Source organism: Mesoplodon mirus (assembly GCF_964341445.2).
Source record: "Mesoplodon mirus genome assembly, chromosome: 4".
Taxonomy (NCBI): domain Eukaryota; kingdom Metazoa; phylum Chordata; class Mammalia; order Artiodactyla; family Ziphiidae; genus Mesoplodon; species Mesoplodon mirus.
Window position 1 is genome coordinate 3825240 of NC_138979.1, and position 24749 is coordinate 3849988.

The following is a 24749-nucleotide window of genomic DNA, read 5'->3' on the forward strand; positions in this document are numbered from 1 at the left end:
TGGGGTTAATAGTTTTGGGGGAAGAATAACACAGCGAAGTGTCCTCATCACGTATCAGGCTACACTAATGTAAAATAACATAAGGGAGACTGATGGTTCATCTCTAGCTCTTAATTCTTCAGCCTACATATTTAATACTTGATGTCCAAAGCATATGCAATACATTAGGAGACAAAATACACATGAATATAATGACATATTAGTCACTGTTCTGTCAAGAAAGAAGGCCACTTGGTCATGTAAAATCAACCTAATACGTCACTGAATTGAGTTTTAAGAAAGTCATTACATTTCAAAAAATTTTTTCTTCTTTATTTAAACACAGAAGACATTTACAGCATGCAGGTTAACTAAAATTATATGGTGCCTTCCCAAACCAATTATCTTTGAATGTATCTTCAAGCACTGAAAAGAAACCAACATATTCCACAGGTGGACTCAGACTCTATCACCTCCTGTCAAATTGAGAGTTATGCACAGTTTTCTTAAATTAGGCAAATAATTTAATTGATCACCATGAATAAATATTACTTTTACTTCACTGAGTTTCTCTTCTGAACCATTTATCAATACCACTCAGAAGAACATTAATATAGTTAGTCAAAAAAAAAAAAGACACTGCAAATTGAAATAAGTGTCAATGTTCCAGATGATCAGAAATTTTCATTTATAAGAGTAAATGCTGTGTTTAATGACCTACCATAGCAAAAGCAGTTCAGTGAAAACAAATTTAGGAAATTCTCTGTACATTTTGTGAAAGTTTGAAATTATAAATAGAAAAGAACCATTAAGATATTTTAAAAACCCTAGCATTGTATACTCTGAACCACATGCTAGTTACAATTCATTGTTACACAGTACCAATACCATGATGTATCTTATAAGAATGAAACTACCGTATTCAGACAAAAGAGAGAAAAAAAATTCTGCTTCATTTAAGAATATTGCCCAAAAAGCAAGCTTTCGTTTGAAAACAAAATACAAATGTCTATGTGAATGCAGCCAAACATTTCTCCATTTAGAAAACTATCATCACAAATAGGCGGTAGCACTTTTTTTTAGTGAACTGCACTGCTTCAATCTTGCTGCTCTACAAGGTTTCATCTCAATTTTTGGAGTGTTTCTTTTGATCATTCCTAAAAACAATACAATCACTTTTAAGGTTGCAGATCGTAACAGCAAGGATTTTTGACTGTTAAAAAAATAAATTTATCTTTTAAATCAAAACTATTATAAAAGTGGAAATTGCAACAGTTAAGGAAATAGAAAAATACGCCAATTATGATCTGAGTCTTCTGACTACGGCTCCAAATTTAATACAAATATCTGTATATAAAACTTTTTCGAAAAGTTAATTCTGCCACCCAGATCCTAACACAGAACTTTCCAACTTTCTCTTCTGAGTAACCTTAAATCCCCATTCTCTGCAAATTTCTGCTAACACAGTTGCAGTTACCCACACCCAACTGATGAAGCAAATATTGAAATCTCTTTCCCTGTTACTTTTATAGCTTCTAAAACAAACTGCTGACTTAGTTCAATCATCTGAAGAAGAAGAACAGGTACACTTAACAACAAAATTACCAGCTACCGCCAACAAAATAATTTATTTGAAGATTGTTAGTGACTTGCAAATAATTTACTACTTCTAGACTAAACAAGAAATAAATTATAGTGTATGCCTTAGTGTACCAGGTAAAAAACCTCAGGGATTTCAGACCAAAATTTAACCTATATATTTATAAATTTACCATATATTTGTCTTGTCCTTCCACATTTTTTCTCAATTTCCATAGGCTATAAATTTAGATCAACCAATATGGTGCTAACAATATAAAATTATGTTTAATCCTATAATATCTTAGTTCACTTCACTATAGTAAGATGACAAATCATTATCTGTCCAATTCTTATATTAATTAGTGGGCTCACCAAAACAAAGCGGGGTGTTTTCATTCCATCAATCTATGTGGATTAAAGCACCGGGAAGAACAGAAATAAATTCCTTTTCCAAACTCTCCTTCTTAAACAAAAGCAAAAGATTTGCTTTTGATACTGTAAAGTATTTCTATTCAAGATAATTCAACAACAGTCATTTCATGAGATAATTAAGTAGCCTTGCTCAGTCTCAAATGTCTAGTTAGGCAGTTTTAAAGGTTTCAGTGCTCAAAGAGTAGTTTTCAGAAGCAAACTTCAGAGATGATAAAGATAATTTTAACTCCGAAGTCATTTCAAGGGATTTTAATGTACAGTACTGACCTGATATAATTTGTGGGCATGTAGTGTTATAAGTGGTAAAATTTAAGACATTTAATCTAAAGGTTCCATTTCCCCTAAAATATTGTTTTAATAAGAAAAGAAAAACAACAAGCAGTAGCAGCTAGGTAACTTAAACTGAGATTAAAAAATAAACACAAAACAACAAGTACAAAAAGCACAGTCCTGTATGACACAGTTAGGTTGGCACAGTGAAGACTAAATTTAAGACATGAAAGACAAACTGTGTAATAAATAGGGCCACAGTTGTAAACTGTCGTTTTTCCCTTCTAAGACACCAAAATTGCACTCTAGTTGTGTTGGGAAGCAGCAGAGTTTACGAGAAGAGAGGGCAGGAAACAGCTGTACAGGCCAGGTACAATTTATACACTAAAAAAAGGTTATAATTCTAAAGTTCCCAAGGGATACAGGCTATAGTCATTGATATCATGTCCTCTTCATACTTCAATTACTTTTAACACCTGAAGATGGAAGAAAGCACAGAGAAAAATATTTTTATTTATACAAAACTTGTTTGAGATAATCATGAAAAGAATTAAATAAAATATACCAATGAGTTTAAAAACATTTAGCCAACATCTTCGACCACTCTCCCCAAAACTGAAAAGATGGCAACATTAAATGACTGAATTTTTCCTTTTTTAATGCCTCCTAAGCAGAGCCATTTAGGGACAGTACAATATTGAAAGGAGGTCACCCTGCATGTTTTTAGTCCCCGCAAGAGCTATGAGTGAGCAGATGTGTAAGTTAGATTTTTTTAAAAAAGAAAAAGATGATTAATAAAATGGCAGCCAGTAGACAGTGGCAGTGACATTAAGCCAAGGACCACTAACTAACTAGCAATGTTATATACATGGCAGCTGTAAGAAACAAAAAGGGGTGGGGTAGGGATAAGCAAGAGGTACATGTGGTGGGGAAAGTGACAGTGAAATAAACAATCCCAGGGACTTCCTTGGTGGTCCAGTGGTTAGGACTTGGCGCTTTCACTGCTGTGCCCTGGGTTCAATCCCTGGTCTGGGAACTAAGCAGCTGCAAGCCGAGCGGGTGTGGCCAATAAAATAAAATAAAATAAACAATCCCAGCAGCAGGTGTTACCTAGAGACATCCTTGTGTTCAGCTGCTTATTTACCTCCATGTTTATTAGAAAACCTCCACCTGTCCAAAGCATTACGCAGTTAGAACCAGCCATGTAAAACTAGGTACTGAAAGTATCAGTATCATTCATACATTGCCATCTTTTCCCAAAATAAACCCAGTGTTTTGAAATGTTTTTCTTAATAATTAAAAAATAATTTAGGGCTTCCCTGGTGGCGCAGTTGTTGAGAGTCCGCCTGCCGATGCAGGGGACACGGGTTCGCGCCCCGGTCAGGGAAGATGCCACATGCCGCGGAGCTGCTGGGCCCGTGAGCCATGGCCGCTGAGCCTGCGCGTCCGGAGCCTGTGCTCCGCAACGGGAGAGGCCACAACAGTGAGAAGCCCACGTACCGCAAAAAAATAAATAAATAAATAAATAAAAAAATAATAATAATTTAAAAATCTCTACAAAGTATCTAATTTTTTCCAACAATTTATCACTTATGTAGATCATATACTCCTCAATCATGGGTTAAGACTGAGCGATGCAAGACTTTAAAAATTAAGAACCATTGGACCAGCAATGAAACAAACCTGTAAGTGGTTCTACTCTGAGTTACTTGAAGGCTTGAAAACCTGGGTTAGCTGGGTTAGCCATCTCCCTCGTGTGCTTGAATGCTGTCACTACACTGCCATCAGCATTCTGCTTTCAAGCTAAAGCCTAGCTATATTTAACAAAGGCCATGGATTATCCTCTCTGCAAATGAGATAGGAGTTCAAAGTTCACATGTGAATTTTAACGAGGACAATATCCAAAACGGATAAACTTTTACCTGTATTTATAATTATCTTTTGAAAATTCTTTTGCCCAGCTCCACTTCCAGAAAAGGCAGCTTGCATCTACTCAGCACCCGTGCTATACTAGGTAATGACATCTTAACTTGCGTAATTCTCAAGAATGACTTTCATTTTATTAGTAAAGGGACTCAACAAGTTATTAATCCAAAGGGGGAAAAACAGAGGCCATCTCTTAATTGGCAGGAAAACTCCTGTAATGTCTGCTGATGTGACACAATATTAAACACGTATCAACCACAGTGTAGTCTGTAAACATGTTTAAAAGAATCCAATAAATGCTTCTAATAAACAGGGAATAGAGGAACAAGGCAACTACACACAGAAACAACCGAACACATCCGAGGAGGCATATGCTCAAGGAAACTGGCCTAGTCTATTTAGTAAGTCAGTGTCATTAGAAAAGGGGGGGGTGTTACTCTAGATTACAAGAGACTTAAGGGGAATAACCTCATGTAAACATCAGTCCTGGATTATTCCCTGGTGTAGACAAACCAGCTGTAGAAGACTGAACCACAAATAATTAGAAAAATCTGAATAGGGATTGGTATAATGTTAAAAATATTTTGTCAAGTGTGATAATGTTATTGTGGCATGCAGAAAAATGTTTTATTTCAGAGATACATTAAATAGGTCATAAATCTGTAATTTACTTTTACACTTAAGAATTTTTTAAAGAATTTTAAAAGGAGTCAAAACGAGACAAATTAACTGTTAAAAAGTAACTTGCTCGGGGCTTCCCTGGTGGCGCAGCGGTTGAGAGTCCACCTGCCGATGCAGGGGACACGGGTTCGTGCCCCGGTCCGGGAAGATCCCACATGCTGCGGAGCGGCTGGGCCCGTGAGCCATGGCCGCTGAGCCTGCGCGTCTGGAGCCTGTGCTCCGCAACGGGAGAGGCCACAGCGGTGAGAGGCCCACGTACCGCAAAAAAAAAAAAAAGTAACTTGCTCAAGCTCATAAAAGTAGAAAAATCAGGATGCAAACTTAGATGGGACTCCAATATCTGTACTCTTTTCACTGTATCAATCCTCCACCGTGTGGACAAAAAACTGTATTAAATTTATGGAAATGTGATTCCTCCAGAATATTGCATAATTTTCCACTCAAACTGAGAGCCAATGTTATGCAAAAATGACAAAGTAAAAAGCAGAATTAAAATAAACTGACTTTAGTACTGTTAGAAACAAACCCAGTCCCTATCTCAGAGTTATCTACTGCTTTTAGTTTCCAAACCACCTACACTCTTGGGATTTGCTCAAGAATTTAATCTGAGTTCCTGTCATATGATAAAATATTAGGCAGCTATAATCAGTCATGCTGTGTAAGAAAATGTTCAGAATATACTGCCAAGCTAAAAAAAGCTGGCTACAAAGTAACATATATAGAATAGCGTAGTATCTTGGTAGTATGTTATATTAGAATGTTTATTAGACACCTTAAACTTTCTAATTTAAAAGTTATAATATGTAAAGAAAGCTCCAGAAGAATATACACAATATATTGGGTGGTGTCTCTGGATGACATTTATCTTCTTGATAATTTTAGCTTTTTGATAATTCTTCATCCCCCTACAGGGAACAGATACTACTTGTATTTAGAAAGAAACAAACAAGAACTTATAAATCAGTTAGAAAAACCGCTCACAACAGGTAAATGGGAAAGGACACAGAAATAATTCATGAAAAACATATGTATATAAATGGGCCAATATATATATGAAAAAATCCAAATTCATTAATAAATCAATGAGACGCTTATTTTAGCCTATTAAATTAGAAACTTAAAAACTATTAATACTCAATACTGGCAAAGATGCAACAAAATGCACCGTGTCCTTGGCTAAATACAATTTGGTGCAGTCTTTCTGAAGAGCAGTGTGTTAGTATGTGTCAAGAGTCTTAAAAATGTTCATTTTCTCATAATTCCACTTATGGGAATCTTCTGGAAATAATCTGAAAGTGAGGAGGTATAAAAAGATATCTCATACTTCAGATTTCATACACGGAAATTTCAATTTTGGAAAATTTCAAGTATGGAAAAACTGACATAATTAAATGTCCAGTAAAATAGTTATAAACCACGGTATATTCATTAGACAATACCCAGAGCTTTGAAAAATGACCCAATATTACGTTAAAAACAGTAAGAGCACAAATTTGAATATACATATAGTATGATCTGAACTATGAAAAAACTAGACGAAACCATGCTAAGTTACTTTTATAATCCCATACATTACGAAGAAATCATAACACTACTGTGAGAATCCAAAACACTGCTTAGCCACCAATGGCTGAACATCCCCACGGACAGCTGCGACTCCGAAGCCAGACAGAGAGCACAGACCCGAGGGCGCCGCGTGAGGCCACGCCTGCTCACCTCCTCCGCCTCGCACAGCCGGCGGGCCGTTCTGCACAGATGCACCTCCCCCACGAACTGCACTAGGATGAGCCGGAGAAGCTGCTGGATGTTGCCCAGGACGAATAGGTTTAGCTGGGATGAAAAACAAACACTGACTTCAGAACAAATAACACACGACCCCAATGACTTGTTAAAGTCTCTTTTCTTATTTACAACAAATTCCCAAATGTCTTGTTTTTCTTTGCCTTCTTGTTTCTCAGCGAATCCCTCTATCTCTCTTTTTCTTTTCAGTTACATCCTTTTCTCCAGGACCTATACAATCCTTAGCCTCTTAAAAACCTTATTCCTGCATCAATGCCTAGCAATTAAAGCATGAAATACCGTGCATGACATTTTCTTGCAAGTCTCTTCTTGCTTTCATAACATCGCTCTACACAGTTGCTCCTACACCTGACCAGTCTTGCTTGTCTAGTTCTGATTTATCTCCTTGTCCTGTTAATTAAGGTGGCTATTCCTCAATGCTCTGCATTCCCAACAATGCCACTCTTTGGTAAATTAGAAAATACAGACAAAAACCACCGTGACATCACATAACAAATCAATCAGATTACATTCTCAAGTAAATAAAAACATTCAAACCAAAGCAAGGTTTAAAGGTTTTATTGTGTCCTACTAACCAATTTGTGCAGAATGCCCTCTTCTGGCCATATTCTTTGACCTGACTGCTTCCTTTATACGATCTACTTCCTGCTGATAGCGTTTGCGATCGCGAGATGCATTTTCTTTGGCCTCTTTCAGCGCCGACTCTAAAGCTTTCACTCTCTCAGCTGTAGCTCTGAGTCGCTTTTCCAGCTTAGGAAGCTCACAGCGAAGATCTGCGTTATCACGTACCAGCTAAAGGTATATAGGAAAAATAAGGATTCTGACTTTAACGATGATTTGAAAAAACAGAAACATTTCATAATTTCTCTTGAAAGAAAAACTACATTTTATATTAAGGTTTTCTCACTTAGCTAATTTAAATAATTTAGACAGCAACAAAGAATACATATACCCAGAAATATCATCCTCACATATGTTTCTCCCCAAAATATAATTTCATTCAATACTGGGGGACTGGGGAGACTGTTCTTTCTCCCTATGACAATATGCTACAACACAGTGTTACGTCTCTTCATTAAGATACTAATCTGGTGGAAACAAGTATCTTTTAGATACAGCAAGACCCACAAGTACACATAAACTTGGCAAGTCCCTTAATAAGCATTGAAAGCAAGAAAGGCTAAAATTCCCTTAACCTCACTCTAGTGCAAACATCACGTTTCTAGTAACAAAGACATACAACAATAAAGTATGCCAAGAAACTTAAAAAGTAACTGAATCACATATCAAGCCTTAATAAAAAATAAGTAAAAAAACCCACAGTAAGCATTATTTTTAAAAAAATACGAACTGCCTCATTATTGTAGTATTTCAGACTCCGGGGCATTAAATGTATAAAGACTGGGGCTTCCCTGGTGGCGCAGTGGTTGAGAATCTGCCTGCTAATGCAGGGGACACGGGTTCGAGCCCTGGTCTGGGAAGATCCCACATGCCACGGAGCAACTAAGCCCGTGAGCCACAACTACTGAGCCTGCGCGTCTGGAGCCTGTGCTCCGCAACAAGAGAGGCCGCGATAGTGAGAGGCCCGCGCACCGCGATGAGGAGTGGCCCCCGCTCGCCACAACTAGAGAAAGCCCTCGCACAGAAACTAAGACCCAACACAGCCAAAAATAAATAAATAAATAAATTAACAAAGTGGCTTAAAGGTACACAGAGTATAGACATATATTTTAAAAAAAAATTGTATAAAGACCAAAAAAAGGGGGGGGCGTATTTTAACTCAAAGACTTGTCTACCAGAGATTTAAAAATGACCATGAATAAATTAAGAAAACTAACAGACCTGAAACCCTACAAAGAAAACAACACATGTTTTCACTGACCTCTTGCTAAATAAAGGCTGTTAGGAATATTAACTCCCATAAAAACTGCTAGTTGTTTGTTGTAAATTGCATGATAAAATAATGGAATGGCTCAGGGTATGAAAATCCTTAGGACTCTGAAGACTCAAACACCTGCCACTCCTCAGATTTTATTGCAGCGAACACAAAATATTCTCCTTGTTACCTGTTTGTGGACTTTGGTGAGCTGTTCAAGATTATTCTCGAGAAAGGAGATTTTTTGCTTCTGAGCAGCACTGCCTCCGGTGTCGTCGGAATCAACCTCGGCGCTCTAGAGAAGACAGGCAAGTGCTATGAGACCAAATAAGGGCAACGCTTACCTCCCCACTCTTATGACAGTGTGAGGCTACTCCACTCAGAATGCAATTAGACACAGTAAGCACAGTAACACCAACCCAGTATTATTTTAATACCTTTTTAACCCTGGTGGCCAGGTCCTGAACAAAAAGCTTCCGCAGGTTGTGTAAAGTCTGAAGTTCCTTCGCCTTGAATTAAGAAAGCAGTATTGTTAGAAGTAGGTCTTCAAACTGAGTATAACCAGGGGAAGAACCCATTAAATATCCCCCAATCCTATTTATATCCAAGTTTTTCTTACCACCGTCTCTTCCAAACCCTTCAGGTCTTGTCTTGCTTGTTCTCGTCTATCTTGCATAACCCTAAACAGTGGAAGAATATACATTTTCAACTTTGAGTCCATAAATTCTATATTTAGCAGAAATATTGAATCAAATATTTTTATCTGACAGGATCAATGCTTACATTCAAATAAGTAAAAGATCATCATAGTTTTAAAAAACAGCTTACCAATGTCGTGTCTTTCAAAGAAATTTCTATATGCCTTGTAATTTTCTAAATCTATGGTTTATTAGGGAAAAACTGTCCTAATATAGCAATGGAAGCGATGAAAGAAAACGTGGTAGAATTCAAGGAATAAGAAGTGGTTCTTTTTATATTTTAAGAATATGCATTATCATATAGCATACCGATCTTTATCCAAAATACTTCTGATTAACTGAAAACTACAGAGATTATAGCAGACAAAAACATTTTATGCATTTTAAGTTAACGTTACTCTAAACAAAATTATGGCTGAGATTCAGTAGAATTGTTAAAAAATCAACTCTGAGCTGGTCCTGTTGGTGTGCCCATCCTAACTAACTGTTCCTTTATAAATTGTCTCTGATAAATTCAAGGTATGTGAAAGTTATAATCGTGAGTTTTCTACCTGCTCAGATTATAGAAACTGTGTGTTGACTATACTTTTAGTCAGTAAATCAAAACAAAATAAATGGCAAAAACCTCTGTTCAAAAGGCAAGGCTAAACAATAATGGTCTTTTATTTATGCAAGATCAAATCTGACAAAACTTCAGTTTTTGTGGCAGATCCTGAAATCTTCTAAATTACCAAATGTCATGTTTTAGGTGATTACCAGTGAAATATTAAGACCTGGCTTTCACTGAAGTACAAGAAAGTATTGCAAGTTTTTAGGTATAAATCAAACCAACTCAGAGGGTTTAATAAGAAAAGCACTCTTCAGCCTTCAGCCTGCACGAAGTGAAAACTTCACCCACTGGGTATTTGAGTGTAATGCCAGTAACTCTCTCGTTTAGCTTTTATTTTTATACTCGGATTAAGGGTCTACTCACGTAAGTTCACGTAGCTTTCTGCTCTTGTCCTGCTCTGTAGCTTTCAGCTTCTCGTGCTCCGCTCTCAGGCGCCCTTGCTCTAATGCCATCTTCTGGTTCTGGCTGACAAAGTAAAAACCTCGCAGCATCAACATCCCCATCTTCTGGATGTTGCCATTAAAGCTTTCCAACTTTTCAATTCCATAGTCTCACCATTCAAACACAGCAGGCCTCCTCTGTTAGGATGTGCCCCCCAGCAGCAAAGAGGACTGGGCTACGTTCAGCTACACAGTACTTTTTATACTTTGGTTTGAAACCATAACTTGATTCTGTATCTTTCGTCTCCCTGAATTCTTGTCCCTAAATCCATTAATAAGCCCCATGTCCCAAACTTTGCCATCGTTTTTTGTTACTCTCCTCTGGTTCCTACTCAAATCATGATTTGGTTACAGATCTCAAATTTCTATAAATGCTGTGCTATACACATATGGTTCTGGAAGTAGGAAAATGTGTCCCAGAAAAATGGAGATGACAACTCCTATTAAAACACGTATTTCTAAAACCCACAATTTCCAATAAAGTTTTTCTTAGTTAAGAGTATTTTTTAAAAGTTAAGGAAATGATTCAGAGGAGACAGTGGTATCTATTTGTAATAGTGGCTGAAGCTGGGAATTCTTTACTTTTTACTGAATATTTACATCAAAAGACCTAAGAACATTTTTCGAAAACTTCCTATGGAACTTAGAAGTTCCACTCATAAATGAAAAGATTCTTTATTTTCAAGTCAAAAATTGTTTCAAAGAAAAATGCAGGTTTCTAATAAGGATATACTGTCCACCAGTACTTTCTGCTATCTCAGAGGAAAGCATACTTACTCTTGAAGATCAGTGATAAGTTTTTCTTTTGCCTCGACTTCATCTCTCAAACTACTAATTTGTTTTTGATGCGTTTCTCTGTGGCTTTGGATTTGCTGTTCAACAGCTTGCTAAAATCATTGGGGGGAAAGATATTAAGTCAGATTACTCAAGATTAACAAGGATGAATTAAAACTGTGAGAATCCAATGCTACATCAAACTTGCCTTAACTTCATTTGCAGTCTGAACTTTATTCAAGTGCTCCTTTTCCATTTCATGCACTTTCTCTGTTTGGGTAGGGAGAGAAAACAGAAGAGAGGAAATGAGCCTTAGAATTCTTGATATAAACCAAGGGGCAAATGGATTTTATGAGGCTATGTTCCTTAACAGTACTTGACTTTAAATTATCCAAATGCCAAAAGGTAAATCTTGCTCTCTATGCTCAAGACATACTGACTTGTAACCTTATATTCTTTGTGTTGATATTATGGTTTCCTTTACTTTCTTTGCCGAATCCTGGAACAGATGGGTTAGCACATGGTAGGGAAATGAAACAGCTTTTCCCTATGTCAGGACACACACACACACACCCCACTTTATAACTTTGTGGGAAATTCTTAGACTGGCCACTTGAATATTCAAACACGATTTCAAAAATATGTTTCAAAGCCACATTAAAATGTGTTACTATTCCAAGTTACCTGTATTCCTACTAATCTCTTAGTGTGAATGTTGACTACAATTATACTAAAGTAGGTAGTAACTTACAATAGAGATACAACTCATAAATAACTGGAAGTGAGTACCTTGTGCTCGAAGCTGGACTAGCTCTTCACTGAGGGAATCCACAGACTCCTCCAGCTGTCTTTTCTTTTGCTCCACATTTTGAAGGTATTCAGTCAATGATCTGATTTTGGCTTCATGCTTTTGGGAAAAATATACTGCTATGAAGTGGAATAAAACCTCTGACACATACTTTGTTGTCCAAAATATTTGAAAGTAAGCAAGTTTTATCGACATTATCTAAACATATAATACATTTACAGAATAAGATATTTAAACCTAAAATGTTCAGGGGCAAGATTTACAATGATGAAGAATTTAATCAATGAAATGGTCATGTGTACAAGTTTTTTAACACTTACTAAATAAGGCACTAAAGGCTGACATATGAGATAACATTCTTACTGTTATCTCCAACTAACATTATTACCCTCATCCCTCCTGCTACAATTCCTATCTTGGTGAATGGTCTCACCCATTTAGTTGCCAAAGCCAGAAAACCAGCCCTGCATTTTTATTCACCCTAGAATTCTTCCAGATTCTTCAATAGTCACAGCTTTCTAGTAAATTCCTATACGTAACATACACGTTACCAAATATAACCCACTTAAATCATTCATGTTATTTTACTGCAGCTAGAGTAAGAAAAACTAATTGAATTAACCTTTTAATGTTGTTACTCAAAATACCCTACGGAAGGTCATTTTTTATTAAAACGTTTACAATAAATAAAATTCACATAGCTGTTCAAGAAATGAGGAAACTTGGTTCTGTAACACATACTTGAGAGATACGCAGCTGGCATGCTGCTAACTCCTTTTCAGTTTCTTCCATTTTTTTGTTGCTCTCAGTTTGTGTGCTTTCTAGCTGTTTGCAGCGCTTCACCATGGTTTTCACTTCTGACTTCATTTTACTAATGTAGAGCCTTGCAACAGTGAACTCTTCATCTATCATGCCAGTTCCCTCAGGCTGCTGTGAGAAAGAGGGAAACAGAAATGAAAGACAGAAATGTCTAGTTTGTGTTTACCCAATTAGACTCTAAAATCTTAAACAAAATTAAATATTTTTAATACTACTCAACATTTGTAGGAAGTCTGGAAGATCTTCTTTTATTAAATATTGTTTTTAATAAAGAGTGAGTGGGCCTCCCTGGTGGCGCAGTGGTTGAGAGTCCGCCTGCCGATGCAGGGGATACGGGTTCGTGCCCCGGTCTGGGAGGATCCCATATGCCGCGGAGCGGCTGGGCCCGTGAGCCATGGCCGCTGGGCCTGCGCGTCCGGAGCCTGTGCTCCGCAACGGGGGAGGCCACAACAGTGAGAGGCCCGCATACCGCAAAAAAAAAAAAAAGAGTGAGTAAAGCAGAGCTTAATTTTTGCCTTCCTTACTTTCTAAAACTTAATGTTAATACATGCCTACAAGGAAGATGGATGTAAGGGTAAAAACAAACAAACAACACTAATGAACACTGCCTCTTTCAATTTTTGGATTTCCTCCTCAAAGGCCCTCTACAGTAAATTCACTGTTAATCATGTATACATCCCGTTCAAAACTTAACAAATATTGATGTTTAGGTGGCAGGGAAATGATGACTTTTAAGTTCTCCAAGGAGGAACTGTGGTCAGTGTACGTTCCTTAGTAACTTTCACTACAAAATTCCAGTACAATATTCAGTGTCAAAAATAAGGAGCTCAGGGGAATTCCCTGGTTGTCCAGTGGTTAAGACTCAGCACTTTCACTGCTGGGGCATGGGTTCAAGCCCTGTTCAGGGAACTAAGATCCTGCAAGCTGCACAGCACGGCAATAAAATAAGAGCTTGACCTTCCTGCTGAAATCTGGAACAAGACAAGACACTCTCACCAATTCTATTCAACACAGTATTGGAAGTTCCAGCCAGAGCAATCAGACAAGAAAAAGAAGTAAAAGGTATCCAGACTGGAAGGCAAGAGGTAAAACTGTCATTATATGTAGATGACATGATATATACTATATATAGAAAACCCTAAAGACTCCACACAAAAACTACTAGAATTGATAAAAGGAATTCAGCAAGGTAGTTGGATACAAGATAAACATATAGAAATTGGTTGCATTTCTTTACACTAACAATAAAACATCACAAAGGGAATGTAAAAAAACCAGTATCTTTTAAAATTGCACCAAAAAATTAAAATACTTAGGAATAAACCTGACCAAGCAGGTAAAAGACTTAACTGCCAAAGCAATCCAGAGGAAAAAGAAAAAGGCAGGAGGCATAACCTTCCCAGACTTCAGATAATACAAAAGCTACAGTAATCAAAACAGCATGATACTGGCACAGAAACAGACATATGGAGCAATGGAAAAGAACAGAGAGCCCAGAAATAAACCCACACAACTATGGTCAATCACACAGCTTTGACACATGAGACAAGAATATACAATGGGAAAAAGACAGTCTCTTCAGCAAGTGGTGCTGGGAAAGTTAGATAGCCACATGTAAATCAGTGAAGTCAGAATACTCCCTCACATCATACATGAAAATAAACTCAAAATGGCTTAAAGACTTAAACATAAGACATGACACTATAAACTCCTAGAAGAGAACATAGGCAAAACATTCGCTGACATAAAACGTACCAATGTTTTCTTAGGTCAATCTCCCAAGGCAATAGAAATAAAAGCAAAAATAAACAAATGAGACCTAATCAAACTTAAAAGCTTTTGCACAGCAAAGGAAACCATAAACAAAATGAAAAGACAACCTATGGACTGGGAGAAAATATTTCCAAGTGATGTGACTGACAAGGGCTTAATTTCCCAGATATACAAACAGCTCACATAACTCAATATCAAAAAAACAAACAACCCAATCAAAAAATGGGCAGAAGACCTAAACAGACATTTCTCCAAAGAAGACATACAGATGGCCAAAAGACACATGAAAAGATGCTCAACACCATGAATTATCAGAGAAATGCAAATCCAAACTACAATGAGGTACCACCTCACACCGGTCAGAATGGCCATCGTTAAAGTCTACAAATAACAGATCCTGGAGAGGGTGTGGAGAAAAGGGACCCTCCTACACTGCTGGTGGGAATGTAAGCGGCTGCAACCACTATGGAAAACAGTATGGCAGTTTCTCAAAAAATTAAAAACAGAGTTGCCATATGATCCAGCAATCCCACTCTTGGGCATGCCCTTGTGGTTGCCAAGGCGCAGGAGGGGAGAGAGGAGTGGGAGTTTGGGATTAGCAGATGCAAACTCTTACATGTAGAATGGAAAAACAAGATCCTACTGTATAGCACAGGGATGTATATTCAATATCCTGTCATAAACCATAATGGAAAAGAATATGAAAAAGAATGTGTGCGTGTGTGTGCGTGTGTGTATATGTGAATCACTTTGGTGTACAGCAGAAATTAACACAACATTGTAAATCAACTATACTTCAAATTAAAAAAAGAGAGGAAAAAAATAAGGAGCTTGAGAAGGAAGAAATAAACCTGTCTTTGTCTGCAGATGACACGGCTGTTTAAATGTAACATAATATGTGTAAGATCCAGATGACAAAAGAAATCAAAGAAGGACTACATAAATGGGAGACGGTCCGTATTCATGGATAGAAGACTCAATATTGAGATGTCAGTCTTTCCCAACTTGATCTATAGATATAATATAATCTTAATCAAACCCCCTCCAAGTTATTTCGTAGATATTGACAAAGTGATTCTAAAGTTTAAATGGTAAGACCTTGAATAGCCAACATAATATTAAAGAACAACAGAGCTGGAGGACTGATGCCACCCAACTTCAAGACTTACTATAAAGCTAGTAATCAAGATGATGTGGTATTGAAAAACGAACAGAAAAATAGGTCATTAGAAATGAACGGAAAGCCTAGGAATAGACATACACAAATACAGTCAATTAATCTCTGACAAAGGGAATTCAATTCAATAAATTGTGCTGGAAAAACTAGTCATCCACACGTAAATACAGAAAAATTTAATTTCAGAAAAATTAACTCCAAATGGATCATAAACCTAAATGTAAATACAAAACTAAAAAACTTCTGGAAGATAACACAGGAGATAATCTAGGTGACCATGGGCTTGGAGATGAGTTTTTTGTTGTTTTTTTTTTTTGCAGTACGTGGGCCTCTCACTGCCGTGGCCTCTCCCGTTGCGGAGCACAGGTTCCGGACACGCAGGCCCAGCGGCCACGGCTCACGGGCCCAGCCGCTCTGCGGCATGTGGGATCCTCCCGGACCGGGGCACGAACCCACGTCCCCTGCATCAGCTGGTGGACTCCCAACCACTGCGCCACCCGGGAGGCCCGGAGATGAGTTTTTAGATATAACACCAAAACCACAATCCATGAAGGAAAAAAATGGTAAGTTGGACTTTGTTAAAATTAAAAACTTCTGCTCTACAAAAGACACTTAAAAGAATGAAAAGATAAGCCAGACTGGGAGAAATATTTGCAAAACACATACCTGATGAAGGACTATTATCCAAAACATACAAGGAGAACTCTTAAAACTGAAGGTAAGAAAACCAACAACCAAATGCAAATTAAAACAACAATGAGGACTTCACTGGTGGCACAGTGGTTAAGAATCCACCTGCCAGGGCAAGGGACACGGGTTCGAGCCCTGGTCGGTGTAGATCCCACATGCCACGGAGGAACTAAGCCCATGCACCACAACTACTGAGCCTATGCTCTAGAGCCTGCGAGCCACAACTACTGAGCCTGAGTGCCACAACTACTAAAGCCCACGCGCCTAGAGCCCGTGCTCTGCAGCAAGAGAAGCCACCCAATGAGAAGCCCGGGAACCACAAGGAAGAGTAGCCCCCACTCGGGGCAACTAGCGAAAAGCCCGCGCACAGCAACAAAGACACAAGGCAGCCAAAAATAAAAATAAATCAATTAAAAAAACCCCACAACAATGAGATAGTATCACACATCTGTTCGAATGGCTCAAACTAAAAAAACTGATGACCTCAAATACTGGTGAGAATGTGAATAAACAGAACTTTTATTCACTGCTGGATGGAACAAAAAATGCTATATAAGTTTGGGAGACAGTTTGGGAGTTTCTTACAAAGCTAACATAGTCTTAACATATGATCTAGTGAACCATAATGTAAAAAACACAAAACAAGTAGAGCTCAAGCAGCACTTACACAAAAATATCGAGAAGCCTTTTTTTTTTTTTTTTTAAAGAACCTGTTTGCAAGGCTGACCTTTTTTCAAACTACTGTAACGGTTCAGTGAAAAAAGCAGTTTAGGTGTCAGGGTATCTGTACTATTATCACTCTGCCACTAGACATAAGCCAGTCTTACTCTTTATTTTCTCTATCTTTACCACTTTTTCACTTAAATTAAGATTATCTGAACATGAAATGGAAGGATTTTTCTAAAAACAAGTCACAAATCTACAAAGCAAATTTTGAACAACACCTTTCTAGTGTTCATTAATATGAAGGAAATCTACTTTTTCATCCCAGAAGATTCCCACAGAGCTCGATCAATCTCACATTGCTTCACCATAAACAGGACAGGGCAGGATGTTCAGACTGATGGGGAAGAAAGAGCAAGCCATGTCATCCAGCATTTAATAACAACACTTTGCTCTGTTTCGATGAGGTGAGCCAGCATTAAAAAATGACATGATTACGAGAACGAAGGCCTGCCTCCATCAACAAACAGTAGCTCTGAATAACATCTAACAGAAGGAACGTGTGCTCCACAGTGAAAACTTTTATTTCATTTCCAACTCTTGTTAAACCGGGCTGCTTAGTTGGTTCTCACTATAAACCCAAGTTTAAGTTTGTTCTCTTTGTTACTATAACTAGACTTTAATCAAAAAAGGAAGTCTAAACAAATACCTACTACAACATACAAATCTTTCATGTTATGTGTATGTTTTTGCAGTTAAGAGTCTTTGGTTTTTTGGTCTAAGTTTTAAAATCTACCAGGTCACAAAATTTTTTTTTTACCACAAGCTAGTGCTAATATAACCAGTATTAGCATCCTGAAAAAGATTATTAGAAAAGAAAAAATAAGTGTGGCAAAATTTTGATTACTGATTAACTCTAAGGTTCATTATTCTCTCTACTGTTATATGTTTGAATTTTTTCAAAATAAAGAGAGAGAGAGCATTAATTAGCAGTGCTTACCTTTCATCTTTTTAAACATTTAAAGCAATCAAATTCATTCAGTTTACTCCTTGAGCTAATTTTCACTGTTGTTTCAATTACATACTTTCTGTGTGGTAACTTATTAACATAATTTCTAAGCGCAAAATCTTTACACAGAGGAAAAACCAAACATGGGGTCCAAATAAATGTTACTTACTGAGCATGTCTCCCCAAGCACCCCTTATTCTCCTCCTTGTTCCTCGGCTATTTAAAATGAAGTTAATACCATCTACTACAAACGGCTGTTGTGAGGAGGAGATAATGGGTATGAAAAGAACTCTGTGAAAAATGAAAGTATGAATTGTGTAAAGATTATCATGCTTAATATTTGGTAGTTACAGTTACCTTTACGTCGTTGTTTCCTACAGCAATCCCTATTTCTGCCAGGTCTTTTAGTAAAGATGCCATCATCTCCGCTGCTCGCTTTTTCTGGTGATTGGTCATTTCCTTAAGTTTCTGAAGCTCAGCATCTATACTTGCTAAACTTGCCTAACAGAACCAAAACAAAAGGTACTGTTAAATCTATTAAATGAAAGATCAATTCAAATATTGACAGGTATTTCAAGTTTTCACCTAGTACTCACAAAACCATTATTTTCTGCTTTCATTTTCTTGAATTCTCTACTGAGTTCTGCGAAAGCTCCCAGCTCAAACTTAAAAAATATTTTAGGCCTAAGAGACCATGTAAAGTAGCTATATTGTAATTCCATTAAGGGCAAACAGTTTGTGTTATTTCACTCATTTTTGAGATTGGGTAATGTTTTCTACTTAGAAATGAAAACTTCCGAATTAACTATATTTGATTTTCATTTATGACCATAGTATGGCATGTTTGTGGAAACTGAGTCTGAGAAAATAAATGTTGGAATGCAATTGACAGTTTTCTAGATGGCTGGTATGTTTTCTTCATCTGCTTTTTATATACTACTTAGTTTCTGAAAAGAATCCACCTGATAATTACTACTACTTTTGTACTATGATACAAGCAATTATCCAGGAGAGAGTGATAAAGTAGCATTACTATCTGAGTTTAATTACTATATAATTATAAATTTAAAATACTAGCTGGCTTACCAGCAACAAAGTCACCACAATTTTGAAAACCCAACCGAATCTGGTTGCTTTAAAACTATTCATTATATCACAGCTCAGATACTGCATTTTAAATGCAGGTTACTGACTTTTAGTCAATATCTTTTAGTAAAGATACCATCATTTCAGCTGCTCATTTCCTTAAGTATCTCAACAGCAGTATATTGTGTGTTCACTCAGTTTGACCTACAGTGTAATACCAGGTCTAAATTACCAGACATTTTCTCTAGCAGCTGAACAGCAATATTGTAGGCATATAAAAAGATGCAGAACGCTCTATGGGTTTCTAACTCCTTACCAATACAGTGCTGATATATAAACTGGGACACAAACAGAACTGTCTTAAAGACTGAAATCAGTGACCAAGGACCCACTTTCAGTTTACCGAGCTGTAAGAAACTCTACTGTTCTTCCAAACAGAAATTAGGTTTGCTAATAATGCAACTCAGTTAAGAGTTATAAAGGTGTCTTGATCTCCATGGTATTAAATTGTAACTTCAAGCTAACTGTAAGCTGGGAGGTTAAAAAGGGAAAAGAAACTTCTCCAGGGGCAGGAAGCCTTTTAAAAATGCCATTTCATAGTGCTGACTGCTTTCCTGTAGACACTTGACACGGACAGGGAGATAAATAGTGAGCAGTGATCCTGGGTGCAACTCTAAATGTGATTCCTAAACAAGAAGTTAGCATTAACAACAAGAAAACTTTTAAGGAAAAGAGCTCGTCCATGGTGATACTCAAAATACTGCAGCAGCAATCACAGCTATATACTATTTCTGGCGTCACTGTTGGGGGCAGCAATTCCCGCCTTACAGCTATGGAAACAAAACCCTCATCCCCTGGGGATCACAAGGAAGATCCAACTACTGTCCTAGGAAGGCACTGGTCCGAGTGCTGACAACGTAACAGTGAACAAAACATAAGTTACGTGAAGTTACATATTCTGCTGTTTTATTTTTATGTGCACAGTTTTAATTCTAGTGTGAACAATTAGCTAATAACTTTACTGAGCAACTAGAAGCCAACTTTTACTTTTTTAACAGAATAGTATTTGGAATAGTCAATATGTTTTAAAATAGCATTTAATTACGTATTAATAGATGTTTAGAAACTAAAAAGATAACCCTCCTCCCTCCACCTTTAAGGCTTCATATATGGGAGGAAATAAAGTTGACACTTGAGTTCCTTAAGAACTGACGTTATCAATTCGGAGCTTATATAGAAATAAGTTACTTAGGTAATTTTTCAATTAAGAATACTGTAGTATAGTATTAGGAAAGAAAACTATATCCTACCGATTTCTGATTCAGCTCATCACTAAGTAATTCATATTCCTTAGTTTTGTCTTCAACTTCCTGAGACTTCTGATCATAGTTGACAGCAAGTTCCTCTAAGGCTTGTAAAACTTCCTTTACTTCTTCTTTAGAGGCATCATTTTCTGCCTGAAGACGATTCAGCTCAGCCTGCATATTATCTTGATCCCTTCTGGTAGATGCCAGAAGCTATACAAAGGAATAAAAATATCTGTTTTACCCAAAGTACACAGGTTTTTAAAATGTATACAAGTTAAAAATAACCTATTTCCGTTATCATTTGCAAATCACAAAGGGAATGAAATGTGGATGTTATTATGCATGGTAACATTTATTCATTCAACCGATTTCCTGAATGCCTACTACGTGCAGGCTCTGTGCTAGACACTATGGGAGATGGAAAAGAAATCAAAGATTTCTTTGAGGAATCTAGTGGAAAAAAGACAGGTATACAAATAAATGCAATACAAGAAGAAATGTAAGAGCCATAAAGGAGATAGGACATGACAAAGTGCTTGGTAGTATAGGAAAAGGGGGGGGGGGATATTTCTGGACAGGTATTCATGGAGAAGGTGGCTATGACAGGAAGATTTTTGTCATGTACAAACTAACGTAACAGAAAGAAAAGGCATACAAGGCTCACAACAGTGGGCACAGAAAAAGAAAGAAATCAGTAATGTTTTAAAAGTTTAGATTTTCTTTGGGCAACAGAGGGTGGCACCTGAGCCATGCCTCAGGAAAACATGTTATCAGTAAATAAAATTTGAACTGGAAGAAGCCAAGAGACTAGTTAGGAGAATATTGTGATCACCCAGGGTTGGTGGCTTTTAAGTAGGGGCATCTGGAAATGTATAGGAGTATTTTTAACGGGGCAGAATGCCAATGGCACTTCGAAGTGGGAGCCAGGGATGCCAACTGTCCTACTATAATGTGCAGGACAGAACCATATAAATGAAGAATTATGGAAATGTTATTAGTGCTCCTTTGAGAAACAATGCTAGAGGTCAAATAAGAATAAAGATGATCAGACCAGGATTAATTTGACTGATGCTGGGTACCTCTCACTGAAGCTGTATAGTCTTTGCTCCCATCCCCAGAACAAACCTTAAACAAAGGACCATTTTTCAATTATCCCCCCATTCTGCCAAGTGAGATAAAATGAGGGTCCAAAGTGAAAAACTAGAGAAGGAACTTGAAAGAAATAAGATGAAAGTGAAGATGACAGAAATGAACAACAGGTTAGATGAGGGTAGAAATGGTGAAGGGGTAAAAAATGATCTTATTCATTGACATTCTCATTTCCACGATAAAAGTCATACCCTAAACTACAAATTACTAAAAACAAAGCCAATACAATTCAGAAATCAGTATTTTCTTTAATAATCCCTTTAGACATATATCTGTGTTTAGCTCTTTTTTATACTCCTTCCCTCATCATTTCCATGAGGAAATACACTTCATAAAGGGAGGGGGAATCTAAGGTTACTCCAGCTCAGTGTAGTAAGTCTTTCCCAAGGATCAGTAAGAAATGGTTTGGGGGGCTTGTCAGGTGGCGCAGTGGTTTAGAATCCGCCTGCCAATGCAGGGGACACGGGTTCGAGCCCTGGTCCGGGAAGATCCCACATGGCACAGAGCAACTAAGCTCATGCACCACAACTACTGAGCCTGCGCTCTAGAACCAGCAGGTCACAACTCCTGAGCCTGTGCGCTACAAGTACTGAAGCCTGTGTGCCTAGAGCCCGTGCTCTGCAACAAGAAGCCCACGTACCACAACGAAGACCCAACGCAGCCAAAAATAAATAAATAAAATAAATAATTTTTTTTTAAAAAGGAAAAGAAATGTTTTGGGGAAAATAAGACAAAACAGCACTGCACAAGGAAAGAAGAAGACAGAGTTAAAAAGAAAAAAGTCATCCTCCCCCCTCCAGTTAGAACTCAAACTGAAAAAAACCCCAAAAACCCCAACCCCAAAAAACCTTAAGAGGAAGTCAGCCGATCTTTGCTTCAGTCTGTATGATGTACCGGTCTCACAGGATATCCACAGTGAAGCACAAACATACTCAAAAATTTTTTAAAATGTACTCGAGTATATTCCGAGCTCTGTAGGTGCCTTCATCTTTTATATTTCAGTGACAATGACAGACTATAAAGCTTTTCTGGAAGCAATATGACAGGTATTCAGTTTACCTCTTCCTGATCCAACATTTGGGTCTTCAGTTTCTCTACCAATTGGCTCTGTTGATTAATTTCTTCATCCTAGAATTTTTAGTAACAGGTTAACAAAGTAGCTCACAACCTGGTTCTAACTGATTCCTGACACATATTGTGATTACTACCCACCCCCCAATATTTCAAAGTCATTTTCTCCAAATTCAACATAGGTTATTCCAATCTCTTATTTAGGACGGTGTTGAAACAGATGCAATTTCAATTATCAATCATAGTAACATACTTATCACACAATAAGAAAAAAGGCTTATGTTTATGAAAGCTATTCATTAAATACTTTAAATGCTAAAAAGTAATAAACATGTTTAAAGCTTTGTATTGAAAATAAAGCCATGTAGCCACTTCAAACCTATCTACACTCTCTGTTTAAAATACAATAAAAACATCACCTAATAACAAAAAACAAAGCCAGAACAATTTTCTTCTGGTCTCTTTACTGTTGTTTTTCCCACCCTCTCTACTTGGTTCAAAATTGTGCTATTTTTCACACTACTGATATACTCAGAGCAAAAGATATTATTCCCACTCAATTCTTTTCCCTCCGTCTAATCTCTTGCATCACTTTTATTATTAGAGCCCTCAGATCCCTGATTCTAAGAACATTAAGGCTCTCCAAGGACCCACGCCAAATTTCCTTTTGAAAGTTCTTTTAGCTTAAAGGGAAAAAAACATATGCCTCATATACAGTTTCTACGTACAAACAGAGATTGTGATTTTAAATTTTTTGTTAATACAATGATCTTGAAAAAGTTAGAAATCTAGGAAGATGTATATGTCACAAGGACCCATAATATTGAAATTAGAACATAAAAATACCTATGTCAAAAATGTTCTAAAACAGAATTGAACATGAACAATACCTACCTTGTCATCAAGTTGTTTATACAACTTAGCAATTTCTTCTTCACACTTTCTTCTTTCAGAATCAGTAAAGTTCCCAGTAACTCCAATTGTGGCTGCTGGTTTATCATTGGTAATAGTAATATCCTTATCCACTGCAAAAGCTTCCAAGTTGGCTTTCTCTTTGTCAAACTGTTCATCAACAGGCACTGTCTCTCCTAAAATAAGACAACAGAATGGTTAATAAAACCCATCTGTCTAAAACTAATTTCAATTTTACTCAATTTCAGCAGCTCTTACCAACTTTATCTACGTGCAGGCTCAGTGGCCATGGCTCACGGGCCCAGCCGCTCCGCGGCACGTGGGATCTTCCCGGACCGAGGCACGAACCCGTGTCCCCTGCATCGGCAGGCGGACTCGCAACCACTGTGCCACCAGGGAAGCCCTGGAATGACCTTTGACTCTCCCCCATCTTCTAAAGCCAGTCACCAACTCTTATCATTGTAATTGATTTCACCCTAAGCTAAGCATCTCGCCATCCTGAGACTTCTACAGCTAGCTAGTTGGCCTTTATGCCTCTATTTATTATTTCAGGTAAAATCAGAATTTAATGTAAAAGATTTTATTCATTTTTATCTGATGATCCCTAATGCCTTTTAAATTTATAAAACAGGTCTAAATCTGTATTCAGCAAATTCAAAACGACAAATTCGTAAGTTATTACCATTACGCCATCGGTTGAGTTCATTTTCAAGCCACTGAATGGTGTTCCGCAGGGTCTTATTTTTTTCTTTTTCTCTTTCATACTTCTTTTTCCACTGTTCTGCAGTTAACTCTACATTGACACAAACTGTATTCTTAATTGTTTTGGCCCTAAGAGAAGTAGTTGGGGAAAGGGGAGGGGGGAAGAATGTGACAATTACTTTCAACTGGTATCTATATTTCTGTAATATATGCATGTGTGGCTGGTAATTTAACTTAACTATTCTTGTCCAGTTATCTCTGACTAAATCCTAAGAGCTATAATTAGTATGGTGCTTATTCACAATCCATTAAATTTGGGTCAGTCCCAACATCTGTAAATAGCTTAAAAAACAACAACAACAACAAACCCTGATGAGTATAAAACAACAGGAGCCCATCGTTTCTCCAATTCATTTATAAGGCTGAATTAAGAAAAGCAATTATCACTGATGGTCAGAGACAGAGTCATCATTATTGACCTTCCCAGGCTAGCCATCTCATGTATGGTTATCTCAC

General features: G+C 37.3%; 1 protein-coding gene across 1 annotated transcript in view; it reads right to left on the bottom strand.

Annotated features, from left to right (window-relative positions):
* Positions 1-285: 285 nt before the first annotated feature.
* The window catches only part of KIF5B (kinesin family member 5B), a 46543-nt gene continuing 22079 nt past the window's right edge, over positions 286-24749 (bottom strand). The window contains exons 11-26 of the mRNA XM_082619791.1: positions 24214-24362; positions 23514-23707; positions 22608-22676; positions 20403-20609; positions 18364-18507; positions 12617-12805; positions 11857-11974; positions 11276-11337; positions 11071-11180; positions 10217-10318; positions 9165-9225; positions 8983-9054; positions 8736-8840; positions 7245-7461; positions 6586-6699; positions 286-2738 (exon numbers count right to left, since the gene is read on the bottom strand). Of these exons, the coding sequence (XP_082475917.1) occupies positions 2722-2738; positions 6586-6699; positions 7245-7461; positions 8736-8840; positions 8983-9054; positions 9165-9225; positions 10217-10318; positions 11071-11180; positions 11276-11337; positions 11857-11974; positions 12617-12805; positions 18364-18507; positions 20403-20609; positions 22608-22676; positions 23514-23707; positions 24214-24362 (1930 nt within the window). The 3' untranslated portion in view covers positions 286-2721. The remainder of the gene's footprint in view (positions 2739-6585; positions 6700-7244; positions 7462-8735; positions 8841-8982; positions 9055-9164; positions 9226-10216; positions 10319-11070; positions 11181-11275; positions 11338-11856; positions 11975-12616; positions 12806-18363; positions 18508-20402; positions 20610-22607; positions 22677-23513; positions 23708-24213; positions 24363-24749) is intronic.